The sequence below is a fragment of the Leucopleurus acutus genome (assembly GCF_964270905.1).
Source record: "Leucopleurus acutus genome assembly, chromosome: 7".
NCBI lineage: Eukaryota > Metazoa > Chordata > Mammalia > Artiodactyla > Delphinidae > Leucopleurus > Leucopleurus acutus.
Window position 1 is genome coordinate 52,694,192 of NC_139150.1, and position 17,077 is coordinate 52,711,268.

At 47.2% G+C, this 17,077-nt stretch overlaps 1 protein-coding gene across 5 annotated transcripts in view; it reads left to right on the forward strand.

The window, feature by feature from the left end:
* Positions 1-17,077, forward strand: part of SMARCA2 (SWI/SNF related BAF chromatin remodeling complex subunit ATPase 2) — a gene marked incomplete at its 3' end in the record, with an annotated part of 195,861 nt that overhangs the window by 20,352 nt on the left and 158,432 nt on the right. For 2 of the 5 annotated variants that reach the window (XM_082842156.1, XM_082842153.1), the window contains exons 1-2: positions 4,678-4,925; positions 16,244-16,504. In XM_082842156.1, the coding sequence (XP_082698282.1) occupies positions 16,280-16,504 (225 nt within the window). In that variant the 5' untranslated portion in view covers positions 4,678-4,925; positions 16,244-16,279. Of the gene's footprint in view, positions 1-2,464; positions 2,575-4,677; positions 4,926-16,243; positions 16,505-17,077 lie in introns of those variants that run through there. The other 3 variants (XM_082842154.1, XM_082842155.1, XM_082842157.1) reach the window with 3 other exon arrangements.

Consider the following 17,077-nt stretch of genomic DNA (forward strand, 5'->3'; position numbering starts at 1 on the left):
CACAAACAAGACGATTCTTTAGAGGAAAGACCTGAAGGGAGAAGGTGGTGCTTTCTTAGGCCAATGTGAAGGGAAGGGGAGATGTCATATCTATATTTAATCTCTGCTCCCAGTGAAGGATTTGATTTTTCCATACCCACAGTTGTGCATATAATGCACGGATAGCAATCCCTCCAAGTACTGCATCAAAATTTTATATGAACTGAAGAATAAACACATGTAACAAAGGGAGTGTTTTCTTCTTTACTTTCCATCTGACAAAATGCCAGAAGGAATGGCTAGTCTCTTCCTCTAGTGTCTCACTAAGATGATCGTTCTCTCTTTGAAATTTGGCATGGCAGGTGAAGGTGGAATCTTAAAGGGATAAAGGGCACTTATTCACAAGGGAATAAAGATGAAGTCATCCGTTTCTGAAAATTGGCATGTGAGGTTGGCATGCCAGGGAAACAGATTAAACCCCCCTCACCCAAATGAAAACCTTATATTACCTAATGTATTAAGCGTCACCATTAGTTAAAGCCCTTTTATAGACGGCTAGGTTATCTGGCTATATTATTAGTTGTAATTTATTAGGCAGTTGGAAGTTATACTTTTTACTACATTACTCATTTTGTTTAAGATGTCTCACCTAATTAATAGTTATACTGGCATATCCTCAGGCAGAAAAGCAAGTTATTACAATAGATTCTTCAGGGCATACTATATTCTACTTCTTTTAGATGTGTTATCTTCTGTTGTTGAACACTGGTTCACTTCGGGATAGACAGAAAATTATGAAGCTCAGGTTAACAAGCAAGTAGCAAAGCCTTAGAAAACTGCAGGGTGCACGATCCTTGACACTCCCAGCCACCTGGAAATGGTGCCCTTGCAGACTCTTCTTCCACCAGCAATGGACCAGCAACATAAACAATTCTTGCCACTTAATGACCACATGCAGCACGTTGCAGCAGTGTTCTTTCCACAGCTTCTTGTCTTCAATGTATCCACTGCATGGTTTTTTAAGCGTCCTAGAACTGTATTTCAGACCCAGTTGCTCAAATAGAGGCAATTTTGCAACAGTAAAATGGTGTTAAAATAGGATTTTACTCTAGGGGGGAAAACTCCTCAACCAAATAGTCACAGTGCACTTTGCATGACTAATTTAAGCCATTACATTACAAAATAAGGGATAAATCATACTTTTCATAACACTACCATATAGGAACAGTTTTAAGAGTCAAGCACCTACATTCACGTGAGGCTAAAATAATAGGCCCCGATTTAAAATCTCCTAACATTCTTTCACACTTCGTAAAACTAAAAATAAAATTGTCTCTGCAAACACTGACCTATTCGTCCAGCTGAAGTACTGTATTTCAAGGAAAATGGGAACAAGAGGTCTCAAAACCGCCAAGTGCCAGCAGTTGGCTGTTTGCAGCCTTAACTGGTCTTAAATGTGGGGTGGAGGCGAAGAGACTTCGGACAGGAGAGAAAGAGAGATTTATTACCCTTCTTAAATCAAAAGCAGATTCCATGCTTCAACTGCCCCCTGACCCTCCCTCCCCGCCCCCACGAGGTTGTTTCCCCCTATTTTGGGTATATATTTTACACGAAGATGACAGGTGAGGTAAGGTTAAAGTGCTGTGTCTGATCCACAAGGGGTTAGGGCGGGTTTATTTATTTATAAGGCGTTCAGCCTCCCGGCTGTTTTTCCCTCATTGGCATTTGGAAGCTTGCAGTTCTTTAGAAAAGAGACAGATTTGGCAGGAATGTTCTTTGTGCCCGCCTTCCTTTTTACGGGGGGGAGAAAGAGAGATTTATAATTACAGCCTTGGGGGGTGGGGCAGGGTAGGGGAGAAAAAGTTTCGGGCAGCACGTCGATGCCTGTTTTTTCTCATGGTCAACCTGTGCCACAAACAGCTTTGGTGCCACTCGGAGCCCTCCCCTCGTCCCCTCCCTTTCCCTCTGCAGGCTCGCTCTGGCAGGCGGAGGCGCAGTTAAATTCCAGCACCTTCTTCACATAACCCCAAACTACTACGCGCTATTACTACGGCTGCCCTCCCTTTCGCTTTGCCTCCTCCGCTTCCCAGCCTCCCGAGAGGAGCCCGGCAGCGGCCCTGGAAGACCGCCGGGAAGGGATAACGTGCGCCCAACTCCATCAGGTCTCCGGGCTTTCTGCGTCCTGCGCAGTTTCTCTGTTCCACGCACAAACGCGGCCAGAGACTCGGCGCCTTGCAGACACACACGGATCCACGCATACAGTAGAGCTGTCTCGATCCACATTCTTGCACACCGCCCCCTCCTCTCCTCCGAGCTTCGGGAGTCGCTGAGCGGGGCGAGTGACAGGCGCGTCCCGCCAACCCGCGCCCAGGCGGGCAGGGAAGAGCGGCGCACGGGGCCAACTGCGGCGCGCCTTCCGGCGCCGGTGGAGGCGGTGAGGGTGGGACGCGGGGCGGAGCCGGAGTTTAGGAAGAGGAGGGGATGGCTGTCATCAATGAAGTCATATTCATAATCTAGTCCTCTCTCCCTCTGTTTCTGTACTCCGGGTGACTCACAGAGGGAAGAGATTCAGCCAGCACACTCCTCGAGAACAAGGTAAATATAACTTACAACTCCTTTCTCCTCTTTCCCCTCCCTCCGGCCTCCGGGCTGCAGCCGCGGCACAAACCCCTCCGGCACCGCGCCGCCTTCGCCGGGGATTATTCATTATTATCCTAATTATTATTTATTGTGCATGCACGGAGACCAAAACAAACAGGCGGGCCAATCGCTACAACAAAAAAAGCCCGCCTCCTCCCTGCGGGCCTCAGGTGGAATGCTCTAACAGCAGCTCCCGCGAGGCGGTGGGAGAAACCGGAAAGTTTCAGCCGAACCTTGCTGTTCTAATAATAACAGTAATAATGACTACTTCAAGGAGGCAAGGGGAGGAACATCCCAACAAACCACAGCCTTGACCCTAGGTAGGCAGTCAGCGATGCGCTGCTAACTCCAGGTTGCAACACACACACACTCGGCAAGGTTGCAATCCCCCCATTCCCATAAAAGCTAGGGTGGCGGGGGGTTGGCAGGAGGACCGGGAAGGAGGATGGAAACGCGACAGTTCTTCCAGAGCAGTCTTCCCCGGAAGAGTTGGAAGGCGAGCGGGAGAGGAGGGCGAGGAGCCCGGGCTGGCGGCGGGGCGCCAACGAACGCGGCTGCCACCCGCTTCCCTGGGACTTGTTTAAAGGGCTCCGGCTGCGGAGACGCAAGCGGATCGCGGCGGGAGAAGCCGAAGCTGGCGCGCCGAAGCGGCGGCAGCCGACGCCACGGGGACGGTGCGTGCGGCGTCGGAGGTGTCACCTCCACTTCGCGCGTTCCCTCGGGCGGGGATGGGGGCGCTGACCGGTAGGCAGGCCTTTAGGCAAAGGGGCTCCGGGTGGGCGGGGGGCTGCTGCGCCCGGGGCACTGCGGACGTCCCTGCCCCTGGTACCTGGCGGCCGCGCGGGCTCGGGTGTTGAAGTTCGGGGTGTCCGGCCCGGACCGCACGGCTGGGAGGGAGGGAGGAGGTCCCGAAGAAGGAGGTCGGAGGTGCCTGCCGGGCTCAGTTACCCTGCCCTCCCCCTTCCCGGGTTTGTTTTCTTTTGCTTTGCGCCTTCCCCTAGCTCGAGATGCGGAAACCGCGGGCGTGGGTCGCCCGCTATCATCCGGGTGCTAGGGGAGCCACCGTGGCTGCGGGCCGGGGAGGCCATGATCCGGATAATCCTCTCTGCCTGACTGTCACAAACAGGACCCGCGCGCACCCGGGCAGCGGCCGTGGCGTTCGCCGGAGAAGGGGAAGGGCTGCGGGGGGTGTGGGGGGGGGAGGAATGGGGAGGCTGGCGAGGGCGGGAGGCGGGGTGACCGGGAGAGAGCCTCCCCCCAACGATGACACGCACCTCTTCCTTCTCACTCCTTGCTTTCGAGTTTGCTTTATTCCCATCCCAACCTGGTTTACTCCTTTCTCTGCTTCCCCCCATCCATCTAGCCGTCTTCCCTTCCCCCGTTTGTTTTGCAAAACACGGCCATGCCATCTGCAAAGGTGTCGCGATGCACTTCCCCAAATAACCAGTCCGGCGCGCCAGCCCCTAGTCGCCCTCCGTTTGCGGGCGCACACCGAGGCCTCGCAGCCTGGGCGCAGTTGCACCGCGCGGGGCGGGGCGCAGCGGTGCGGGCTCCGGGGGACACCCGCTCCCGGGTCCCGGCGCTCGGCCGGTTTCCGGTACACGCGGGGAAATCGCCTCCCGCCAGTGTCTGCGCGCTCGCCCCCGCCTCCGCCGCCTGGATTGCATTATTATTTTTATCCGGGTTGCAGTTTGCAGCGGATCCTGGTGAGCAAGGGACTGGCCGGACTGCTGGGGGGTGGAGGGGGGGGGCGGAGGGAAGTTGGACGTGGATCAGGCAGAAAAAAAAAAGTTTGGCTGGGAGGCTAAGTAGGGAGGGAGGGTGGGAGGGGGCAGCGAGCTCCCGCAGCTCGCGTCTCGGCGCCCTCGGGGCCGGCGCGAGTGTGGCTGCGCGGGAGTGTGAGTGCGTGAGTGCGCGCCGGGGCCGGTGCGTCGCGAGCAGCGGCGCGGGCAGCCGGTCCTGCCCGCGCCCTGCCCGGGAGCCGGGGGAGGACAAGGCGAGATTTGGTGGCGGGGGCTGGGGTGGGGTGGGGGGTTGGCGTGTGCGTGTGGCTGGCTGTGAGTGTGAGTGTGCGCGCGCGAGCGGCGGAGAATCAGGAAGTCACAGCAGCGAAGCGCACACAGACATGTTTGATCGCCGTGACATGACGCGCGCGAGGGAGGAAGCGGCAGCGGCGGCCGGGGCCGGGCCGCGGACTCTGGCGCCGGCCTAGGGCTCAGGCGGGGAAGACCCGCTCTGGGCCGCCGGCCGCGCTGCCACTGCAGGCTCGGCGAGCCCCGCGCCTCTTTTTGTTCCGTGTCCCCCAGGTAAGGATTACTGCGCCGCCGCCGCCCGCCCTGTGCAGAGCTTTCCAGCTCTTTCCCTGCCGGCCCCCTCCGGTCTCCCGGCTCGCCGCGCCTGTAAAGTCAGGCAGGCGGGGGAAGCCGGCTCCCGACCCTCCGATCGATCGCGTGGAAAACTTTCCAGCGGGAGGCACCGCGAGGGGAAGAAGAAGGCCTTGCTGGCTGCTGTCCCTTGTCAGTTCTTCTCCGGGTCTGGGGAGTGGAGTCGCTGCGCCTTGGGGCCGTTGCACATGCAAACTTCGGGCCTAAACGTGCCTCCAACTCTCGCAGTATTTACTCCAACAATAATATAAATATTCAGAGTCGTCCACTTGGTCCTGCCAGGCGCTTAGATTTTTTAAGAGCAGGAGACAGGCTGGGGAGTCGAGGGAAGTGGGGCTGTTGTGCCGAATCCATTTCTTCTTTAATGTCTGCAGCGGGTGTTATGTAACTTTAGTAGCACATGGGTGCAAAGCCCATACTGGGCTTCCCCCCTCCTTTGTTTATATAACTTTTTGGAGAGTTTTGCAAGGTTGTCCCTTTTCTTTCTTTCTTTCTTTTCTCCTCCTTAACCTGACGGAGGTTGGTGCTTTTGAAAAAGCAAAGCGACCCGGGTTGGTATTTTATGGAGAGGTGTCATCCTTATCTCCTGGTTATTAAGTAGGCTGTGTTCCTAACTATGTGTGATGTTAGAGCATAAGGAAGACATTAAGGATACACGTTTGTCTACCGCACTGAGTGGTTATTTTTAACGTCTATGCGTTACCAATAGCAGAGTTCAAATTTAAACTTCCATTTCAAAGGACTCTTTAATTTACACCTGGCTGTTGGAAGAGAATGCTTGTAGGAACAGAAAGATTGTTGCTTGAGTACTGAGTGGAAGAAAATTCCTGTCTAACCATGTACGTAAGACTCAGAAATCTCTGAGATCTGTACTGAAATAAAAGCCATGCCCAGTGTTACATGTGCGTGTAGACTTATATATGCACATTCAAATGTTTCAGTGATGTTTTCCACCATTTTTTGGGGGGACCACTACCGCAGTCTTGTTTGCCTACACTAGACTTGCTAGGCTTCTAGCCTACTTCTAGCTCACTGGTGAAGTGTTAAGAGGTGTGGCAGGTTTGAATCCAAGTTGGTGCATTGTTATGCAAATAGAACACACTTTCTCTCTTAAGAATCTAATTGCCCTTTTATTCTCCTGGACTTTTTTTTTTTTTTTTTGAAGCTCCCTGACAACTTGGAATGTTTACTGCTGGAAAGAGGGGATTTGGAGATGCCTATTAGGTACAAAAGATATTTATGACCGGAAATAAAAAACCAAACCTGTAGACAGCCTCCCCTCTACCTTGTTGGGGGCATTAAAGAGAGAAGCCATATTGTTGAAGAACACTGTAAAATAAATCAGGAGTTTGGGGTATCAGAACCCTTGAAGAATTGGCAGAGGTGAGGGGGTGCTTCCTTACATGCAGCTTTTCTCTCCTCAGTGACATCAGTTACATCCCAGCTCGGGGACTGGCTGCACTGTGGGGTTTCACAGAAAATATTCACCGCCAGAGTGTGTTCAAAGCAGCCTTAGATCTTTTCTTTTGTTCGTTTTTTTAAAGTGGTTTTTGAGCATTTCTCGTCAAGTTTCTTAAAAAGTGCTTTGACCAACACCTGAGGCTTGGAATTGACCAAAAAAAAAAAAAAAAAAAGTGCCTCTGCACTTGTCATATTGTTAATCTTTGGATTCTGTTTAAAATATTTCTGACACTATAACCAGAAAGTACCACTTTGGCGAAGAAATAATTATTGAAACCTTTTTTCTTTGACTAAGTTTAAGATAAGTTATTTTACAGGCGAGCATGAAAGCACATACCATGCTCTTCTAGGAGATCATCGGGATACCCCTTATATTCCGGTAATATTTTGACATTTCAATTTGAGGGCTTATTATGTATTGGAACAAGACCATAAAAGAGAAGACTTTCGTATATTATAAAAGAGGTACCATCCTCTAGTGTTTTCATGTTGGCTTTTTTTCCCCCTTTAGCAGTCTTCCTTTGTAAACAAGGCCTTTGTCAAACTCTCCTAGGTCAGCAGCTTTTCGATACTCCAGAGAAATAATAAATCACTATTTATGACATCTTGACATGGTGCCATGAGAACAACTGAACTGTCACAAATATAATGCTAAGGAGTGTTTCCCAGCACTAGTATATTGAGGCTGGGTTGATCAGACCTGATTTAGCCACCAGAAGTTTTGATTCACACTGTTTCTGGTCAAGATGATTTTAAGGGAAGTCATGGACAATTTGTTGCTGACCATGAGTGGCCTTAGAAAACTCTTCGTAAATGAGCCACATTTTTCTCCTGCAGTATTTCTGGTGAACAGATGAGAAAATTTCCCTGATGTGAAAAGCCGTTTTGGGGAGCTGCTTCTGATTTTTTTGGGGGTCACTTTTTTTCTATAAAAGAATGATCATCTCAATTGCTCCTTTTTCTTACATGTGTCCTGTAGTTTGTTTTTGAACGATAGAGGATGCTGAATTTTCTGTCGTCTTTGGAAGTATTTGTTTATGGAACTTTAATCTCTAGCCAGTTAATAGTCATGGATCATTCTATAAGTAGTTGGGAATAGAAAATACAGGTGGTGGTAGGTTATTTGGTAGAGTATTTAGGAAGCCCTGGGGTGTTTATTTTTTCTGCATAGAAAGTCATGACTGTATTTTCCAGGGAATATAGGACTCTAAAACTTAGTTCTGCCAGAGTCATTATGAAACATAGCATATTTATTTGCCTAAGATATTTATCACCAAGTTAAATGGGATCCTGCAACCTGGGTTTGGAAAACTTTACAACTTTATTACTGTTTATGATTACTTTTTCCCCTCATATTAATATAGCACTTTTTTTGAAAGTGTTTTAGATATATTAGAGATTTTAAAGATACAGTCAAAGATACTTGAATAATTATACTTTAGCAAAACATATAACACAGCTGATGAAATTCAGGAGCTAAATAGTTGAATCTTTTGAATGTTGGATATAAACATTATTTCATTTTAATTATGAGAGAATAAGTAAGTAATTCACTCCTTTAGAATGATGCTTTAGATATGAAATACAGGATTTTTGACTGAAATATTTACATAAGTGGTGCCTTTCTGGACTTCATGATACATTATTATGTAACTGAAGCCGACTATGAATTGTAATGTTTTATTAGATATAAGACTTTCAGAACATTCAGTTACCATCGGGGAATGTGGCTGTATAATTTTATACTTTTGAAAAGATGACAGTATTCTATGTAATTTTAGGTGGTGTATAAGCATCAGTCTTCGTTTTTTTTTTTGAATTTTATTTTATTTATATTTTTATACAGCAGGTTCTTATTAGTCATCCATTTTATACACATCAGTGTATACATGTCAATCCCAATCTCTCAATTCATCACACCACCACTACCCCCTGCCGCTTTCCCCCCTTGGTGTCCATACGTTTGTTCTCTACGTCTGTGTCTCAATTTCTGCCCTGCAAACCGGTTCATCTGTACCATTTTTCTAGGTTCCACATATATTAAGCCTCAGTCTTCTGCCAATATATCATCTACCTCTCTGCAAGCACTAATATTTTAGAAACTTTTTAGAAACTGACCTAATTGAAATATTGACCCTTTTGAAAGGGCTGACCCTTTTGTAAATTGATGAATGGAATTCATAGAAGTTGAAATAAATTTGAAGTTTAAAACCCATTAAATATAACTCCCCCCGCCTTTGTTTGTTTGTTTGTTTGTTTAAACTGAATTCAGAATTGTGGAATTAAAGTTACTTAAAAACAGCAAAAAAATCTTTGACCAAAAAGCATTGGGATATGTTATCTTACAGGTTAACAGAAGTCCAAGGGAAGTTCTCTATCAGTTTGTGTTAGGATTATGTTTTCTTGTTTAGAATGACTGTATTTCTTTACCTGCTTGAGGTTGTATTGTCCAGTTTTTACCATCCTACTGGGAGTTAAGTCATTGAACTTGGAAATTGAATGTCCGTGAGGAAAGCTGGGCATGTAATAGCTTTGCAAATATTTGCAGCTCTTTTGCTGTTTGCTGTTGTGCTGGATTCTTACATGCACTAAAATGCTATTAAGCAAAGTCTATAAATCCGTAAAAAATGAATGATCTGCAATCGAGAATTTATGTCTTACAAAGAACGTGCCTGAACACGTATGAATAGCAAATTGTACACCGCACGGACCACTTGATACAGGGAGAGATCAGGATGGACTCTCTTGAGTGCATGGGGTAGATAGAGTCTTCGAGATGGAGGACGATTGTAGCCAGAGGAGGGCAGGGGTGGGGTGGTGGGTGCTGATCATATGAGATCAGGAGAAAGTCCTGAGATCACAGGGCCCGAGCCTAAAGAAACTGTGAGAAGACCAATGGACCAATTTTGACCTGGTTGCCCAGGGCAAGAGGTTCCAGTTGGGAAGAATTTTCAAAAGATACACGTTGGAGAAGGTAGAAAGACTTGATTTCCAGGCTAAAGCATGAATGTTTTATCCAGAGTGTGTTGGAGGTTTCTCTCAGAAGTTTGGAGCAAGGGAATTCATGAACAAAAAGTATGTTAGATTAATCTAGCAGATGGTGAATTCAAGCCCAGGGTGGGAATTGAAGGCTTTAGAAAGATCCTCGCCATAACATACCTTTTTATACGATAGCTCACAAGGTGTTTTCACATGTAATACTTTATTCGCTTCATATCAAAATTGAGGTAGCGGGCTTCCCTGGTGGCGCGGTGGTTGAGAGTCCGCCTGCCGATGCAGGGGACACGGGTTCGTGCCCTGGTCCGGGAGGATCCCACATGCTGCGGAGCAGCTGGGCCCGTGAGCCGTGGCCGCTGGGCCTGCGCGTCCGGAGCCTGTGCTCCGCAATGGGAGAGGCCACAGCAGTGAGAGGCCCGTGTACCGCAAAAAAAAAAAAAAAAAAAAAAATTGAGGTAGCTGACTACTATTATGCCTGTTTTGTAAAAGAGAACTTGAAATTCAGAGGTCAAATAAACTACGTGGTGATTTATTTTTTAATGGCAGATTAACACTGTAAATGGCCATTATTCATTTTAATTGCAGTGAACTTGAAGGGTTCACCCTTGAATTTTTGTTGCTGCTGTGAAAGTCGGGGAAAGTGGGGCATCTCACTGGTCTGCTGGGGTTCATTCAGCATAGAATGGTCAAGTTTTACTGCTAAGTCAACGTGTGCCATCTCAGCCAGAAAAAGTTCTTACAGTATGTATTTCAGACTCTTACATGTTTAGTGTATAAATAAAATTATCTTAGCAGACAGAGATGAAAGTGGCCATCATTGATTCTTATCAGCATCCCGAATGAGGTTGCCTTGCAAAGGGGCCTAACAGAACCTAGGAAGGATGGGTGTGTGTGTAAGTACACACGAATTACATTTCAGGGTGTCACGCTTTGCTACTAGTTTTTGTTGGTTGGTCTGTTTTGGTTTTGACCAATTACCTAGCAGTTTGGGTTCAGCTGAATTTAAGAAGTGATCGTGGTCCGTGATTACCTTTGTAACGACCAGTGGACATGGATTTGGGGTTAGAGGGTTGCTCTGCCGGAGTGCTTTTTTGTTGAGGAGCTTCTAGTACTTTGGGTTTTCTTGTAAACACCCTGCTTAAAAGAATTTTTCCTTTGTGGAAACATTGGCTCTCCTTACCAGAGAGGTCATGGAATTGCATCACAGGTAGGCTCTTCTGAGAAGGCAGCTCATGGTATGTCTAGGGTGATAATGTCAAGAGCCAGGTTCCTGTTAAGGCAGTGCCTGGGGCTCACGGGGCTGTAATTGGCCCCTGAAGTTTGTTTTCTCTCTTGTCGTGCACTGATCTGCTTTGGAGCCCCTGCCAGGTCTGACTCTGGGCAGGGACGGTCCCAAGGCTTTTCATTCCAAGTGAGGGCAGCCGCTTGCATCCTAATTCCTTTCCTTGACTCTACGATGGGGAGTTCGCAGAAGCCCAGCAAACACAGCACACTTTTCATCCAACCACTTTTTAAAACAACCTCGACTTTGAATGGTAAACCGCCAGGAATGACAACGAGAAAGATGTTTTCCATGCTTTTCTCGAGTTTCAGGCCAGCCACGTAGAATGTTCACTCTAAGCACAGTGTGGTTTTTATCTGTGGCACAAATCATTTCGTGCACTGTGTAAAGTTGCGCGTCTCAGACCAAGAAGCACGAGGGCTTTGGGTATATTTCACCACCTATCCAGACAACCTTGGCCTCTAAAAAAGAAACTTCTGGTAGATTTATTTCTTTTATCTTCCTTGCTGTTCTTACCTACTCTCTACTCCCCCATCAAGAACAGCAGCACTTGTGTTCCAGTTCTAGAGATGTTGCTACTTCTTGTGGGGGAATTCTCAATTCATTTACAGAGAAAGCTACAGAGAAAACCTTCAGGGTCAGGGGAGACAGTCTGAATCAGCAAACAGACATAAAAAGAACTCTTATCTTAACTAGCTCCTGAGCCTTAATCGTTCTCCATAACAGCCAGAAAACTTGAAAACAACAGTTATTCTTAGGGATGTGAACCGGGCCTAACTTTTATTTCTCATATTCCACCTTCGACCTGTACCCCAAAGTCTTTCTGTAAATGCAGAAGAGATAAAGGTCTGCTGGAGATTCAAGATCACCCCACGCTTCCTTATTACGTTTCGTGAAGTTATTTAAGAGGTGTTGTCTAGTGCAGGTTGTGCTTCCCCCCAAACTCTTTCTGTGACTAGAAAACACAAGTTGCTAGGAAACATTTATTTATTATCTATTTTTACTGCAAGGCCTAGCAGAAATGGCACCTTCTCCACGAAGCCTCCCTTAATTCCCTTTTCTTGCCTCCGCCCTCCAAGCTGTAAGTCCTCTCTCCTGCCTGTGACTAGAGTGGACACTCTAGCTACACCCCTTCTGGTCTTGCAGGAACTTGCATGTTCTTTTTTTTTTTTTTTTTTTTTTTCTCACTGCTGTTTATGGATAAGTCCTGTTTCCCTGTCAGACTTTCAGAGCCCTGGGTAAGCCCTCTGGTCATTTCTGTACATCCTCCATGCCTTGTGCCCAGGGGAGAGCCAGAACAGTTGGGAATAGATGAGTAAAACAGGTCCTCTGGATCTTTGATTAAACATCACTGACCTCTTAGGCTCATAACATTGTCTCTGCCTCATATTCTCTCGAGGGCTTTTCTTCACTTCTCTGTCCCTTCGCACATTAACATAGGATCACAGCCGAATCCCAGTCCTCGCGACATCTCCCATCGTTTCCATCTTTGCTTCTGCATCCTCCGCGTCGCACCCCTGTGCATCGTTGCTCAGCCTGAGTGACAGCTCTCCACACTGGTGGATGGCCTGGCTTGCCTGATGGTGCCGTGACTCGGTATTGGGCCAGGAGTGAAGAGATAAAAAGCTCTACTCACAGATGTGACTCTGGGCAAGCTCTGTGGTCCCTTCCTGCCCTCCTCCTTTAAATGGGGACGTGACCAAATGTGTCCTCAAGTCAAGTCCCTGAAATGATTGTGAAGCACATGGGGTTGTGTTGAAGTATTACTGCGAGTGTGGGGAGCTTTCAGCGGATTGGAGCGAGACAGGACGGTAGACGTTCTGTCCTGGTTGTCATGGTTGGGCTGGTGACCCTTAAAATTCCATGAAGTTGAACTCCTTTTAATATGCAGATGGGTGTGCTGGGGCTTTCTGCAAAGGGGAGAGGAAGGGAATTGGGGCTGAGGGAGGATGTCTACAGTGGTTGGAGTTGTGGGAAGCTCCAGCGACTTTTATTTTTAAAAAGCGCACACTCCCCGGTTGTAAAGGCAGGGTCAGGACGAAAAAAGACAGGGTGTACTGCTGAAAAATTCTTGGCTAAGAACGCAGCGGCCTGGCCCTCAGGGAGTGCTGGTGTGAGGTGGAGGGAAGCGTTGAGGGGAGGAGAGGGGCCTGGCAGTGCCGGGGTACGGGGAGGTCTGTGTGCCTAACCTCCTTACACACAGACACGTTTTCTTCCTTATATTGGCCATGTAATTATGGAACAGGCCGTTCTTTTTGGTGACAATGTAAAACTTCCCCGCCCCGCCCCCCCCCAACACAAAATAAAAATAGATTTTGAGTGTTATCTTGCGGAGAGACCTGGCACTCCTGCCCTCTCAAGGTTACTGGAGCCATCGCCTCTCCCCCATCCGCCCTGTGCCTGTCCCCACTGTCCCCACCCCATCTGCATCACTTAATTGGTGCCTGGAAGAAAAAAGAAAGGGGTTTGGATTCCTAGGGAGACCGGGAGGGTGGGTGAGGGGAAGCTGAGTAGGTGGCCAATACTGGACTTTCACCCTTAACCACAGGGACTTAGTAATGACCTGCGCCTCTGCCTGAGACTCGCACCTCTTTGTAATTTCCACCCCCGAATTGCTTCACGCTGTGGGAAAGTTTAATTGTGTCTTGGAGCTGCATCATGAAGTTGCCACCAGAAATGAAGAGGAAGGAATAGGAGGGAGGACTGTGGCCTCGTCTCTGAGAGGTGCTCCTCTGTGGTACGCTTGGGTGATGGTGCCGTGGCGTGAATCCTGGGACAGCCCAGGTCCTGCCCTGGAGGTTCACTGATGAGCGCCGCCCACACATACGGTTAGAGGAATCGGGAGATGCTGCAAGCCCTGGATAGGCAGATGCAGGGAGCCTTGAGATGCTTCGATTACAAGCCCAGAGGAAGCTGAGAAACCCCAGAAAAAAAAAACACGCTTTGCCCGGGAACCCCGGGGTTGGTGACAGCCCTGAGGTGGGCAGAACCCAAGGTCTCTGGGCTCCCAGTCAGAAGCCAGAGGGTCACATTCAAGTTGTGCGGTAGTCCAGGTCCCTTAGCTGTGCGGGATGGGGCAGGTTTGCTCCCTTGTTAAACTGTGCTGTTTCTCTGAGCTGGCTTCTTGTTTATTCATCTGTGCTGTTTCACGGACACATTCATTAAGTGCATGCTCCTAAAGGTTCTCTTCTTACGAAAAAGTTTCCTATATAACACATTCCTATATTAACATTCTTCTTTATGTCCGTATTCTTCCATTTCCTGTCTCATATGTTTTCCCCCTAAGAAGTTTTTAGTAGTTTCCTATAACAAAAAATGATGAGCGTTTCTGTGGGACTGCATACAATTAATTACAACATTCTACGAGACTCCCAGATGAAAGTCATTATATGCACAGAAAGTCGTTGGTATTTTGGGATAATAGATATTAAAATGTAAAACATGAAAAGTAGGACTGCCAGGCTGACTGAGCACTTGTATCTTCATTGTTCAAACTTGTGGTATCTTGCCATCATAGCCATTGAAGCCAATTTCAAGGTAAATCATAACAGGAAGTAAGCAATTTCCTTTTATTCACTAAAAAATAAAGGGGTTTATTAGTTTGCTGATATACATGAAAGAACATTTTCACTTGTAGTACCCCTGAGTTGACGTCAGCGTCCTAAATTTAAAATGCTGACTGAACATGGGTGGGTGTGTGTATATGTGAGGGGGTGGAATCCCAAAAAAAAAAAAAAAAAGGTTACTTCCGCCTGCTTTGTTAATCACAAAGAATAAATAATAACATTTGGCTCTCTAGTGAATTCAGGCTATAATTTACTGTCCAAGCTTCCCTGTTGTTTTAGAAATCACTTGAACTGTGTTCTCTTAGTCCCATCTTGTATCAGCAAAACAGTTTGAGTGATCCCTTGCTTATAATCATTCCAAAGCAGCCTTTCATCCCTTCCTGTTCTAGCCCTAATTCATTTATCAGATTGGCCAAATTCTTGCCTCCACTTTTCGGATTTCTTTGTTTGAACATACCTCAAACCCTGATTGCTCTCTTAATTTTTTTATTTTTTAATAATTGACTCTATTAATAGTTTGCCCTTGCAACTTTGTCTACACTTCATTCAGATCTTTTCTGAGCACTTACTCCATGCTGGTTGGAGGCGCTGGGGATACAGGAGCGAAGAAGGGCCAGACCTCACCCTCACGGCCCTCACATGCTAGAGATTCCTCGAGAGGTGACGGTAGTTAGCTAAGAATGGAAGTAACGTGGGTTTTTTGTTTTTTTCATTTAATTTTCCCTCTAACCTCTCATTTCACTATGGAAAGAGCCCTGCTGTGGGTGACCCGGCCCCTATGGTCTAATTTCTTCCCTGCCACTAATCAGTGGGTAAGCAAGTCCACTTAGGATTCTGTGAGTTCGGCATCAGAAGAGGTTTTGTGTGTACAGGTGTGTGCCCCCAGATGACATAATATATCACCATGACTACCCGGGGATCATTCATCTCCATCAAAATTCAGAAAACAGCTTATTTACTCATTTTGGCTGATATCCAAGATCCAGTCGTACCCACCCCATGAAGCAGTTCCCCGGTGGGGATGCCAAGTAGTCTTGGCACATGGGTGATGGAATACCGCTTTGCTGGAGAACCGGAATTTTCATACCACGTCTCTGGTGGGCCCCGATCCAGGAGTCATGGTTGATGTCTCGTGTGAGTCTTGGACCCCAGAGAGGCCCGGGATGAATCCCTGCCCTCCACTGTTCACGTGGTCTTTAATTAATTACCTGGTGGTAGGACCACATCTTAACCTGCCCTTCTGTTCATTTCTGCTGGAGTGGAGGTGGCAGGGCCAGGGAGTAAGGCTCAGTAAGAGAGGCTGCTTGTTGTGCCAGGCACAGAGCTATGGCTTTACACGTACCATCACATTTTAGTCTCAGTGCGTCATTGCCTGTGCGGCTGTGTGAACCCGTATTTGTCTGACTGCCATTAACCTCTTCTTCTCCCGTGATGGGCAATTCCCTTTCATCCTCAGTTTATGAAATTGTACTTGCTCCCCCTTTTAACTCTCTAGAATTCTGTGAAGTTTGAATGCTTATTGACTTATGCAAGTGGGTCTTGGTTGGGTATTTCTTGAGGAGGTGTATATTTTAATGGCTTTGGGGGGTTAATGCCTTGTAAGGTGCCCAAGTAATGAAGAGCATCTGTTGGCTTCAGTAATAAATTTTAAGCTTGTTTAGAATTCTCCTTATGTCTTACATTTGAGTTTCTCCAGTGAGCCTTTTTTTGGATCTTAGATGATTTATATCTTTCCGGGGAATCATTTTAAATAAGAGGTCTTCATAAAGACTAGGGCAGATGGATATATATCACACTCTCTCAAACATCCGGGCTAGACAGGGCAGTTCTGTTTGATGTTTGTTACGGAAATGGCACCATCTAATACTAACAACTGTTTTATTCTGATCGTAACATCATGTTTAAAACATTCCTTTCTCTTCTTTCCAACTCAGTATCACTGTACTGACTGGCAGAGTCAGGAGAAGTAGATGTCCACGCCCACAGACCCTGGTGCGATGCCCCACCCAGGGCCTTCGCCAGGGCCGGGACCCTCTCCTGGACCAATTCTTGGGCCCAGTCCAGGACCTGGACCATCCCCAGGTTCCGTCCACAGTATGATGGGGCCAAGTCCTGGGCCTCCAAGTGTCTCACACCCTATGCCGTCGATGGGGTCTGCTGACTTCCCGCAGGAAGGCATGCATCAAATGCATAAGGTAAGAGTTCATTCTCCCATCCATCCATCCATCTTCTGAGTCATGGATGGCTAATAATCACTGATAACCCCCCTCTCTTTTTTCTACTATTGTTTACAAGAGAATCAAGCTAGGTCTTTCTCTTATCTTGTACATTATTGAAAACATACATTCTAAGGCTCTTTTATTGTTACAGATGTTGCACCAGTCAGGGAGATCTGATCTTGGCTTTTTAAAAAGTGTTAGCTACAATATGCAGCTCTCTCTCCCTCTCTCTCTGTTTTTATTTTTATTTTTGGGCCACGCCACGTGGCAGGTGGAACTTCCCTGACCAGGGATCAAACCCATGCCCTCTGCATTATTGGAAGCATGGTGTCTTAACCACTGGACCACCAGGGAAGTTCTACAATATGCAGTCTGACAGATCCTATGAATTGTGGGTTGCAGGTATTTTGGCTTGGCAAATAAGTATATTAGTGAATAAGTCTTGCTTTTTTTTCCCAACTATGTATGTTAAGTACCGTATATCATCCATGAATGAACGTATTGAAAATTATTCTTCCCTAAAAAGATCCCGTAGGTCCCAAAGAATAA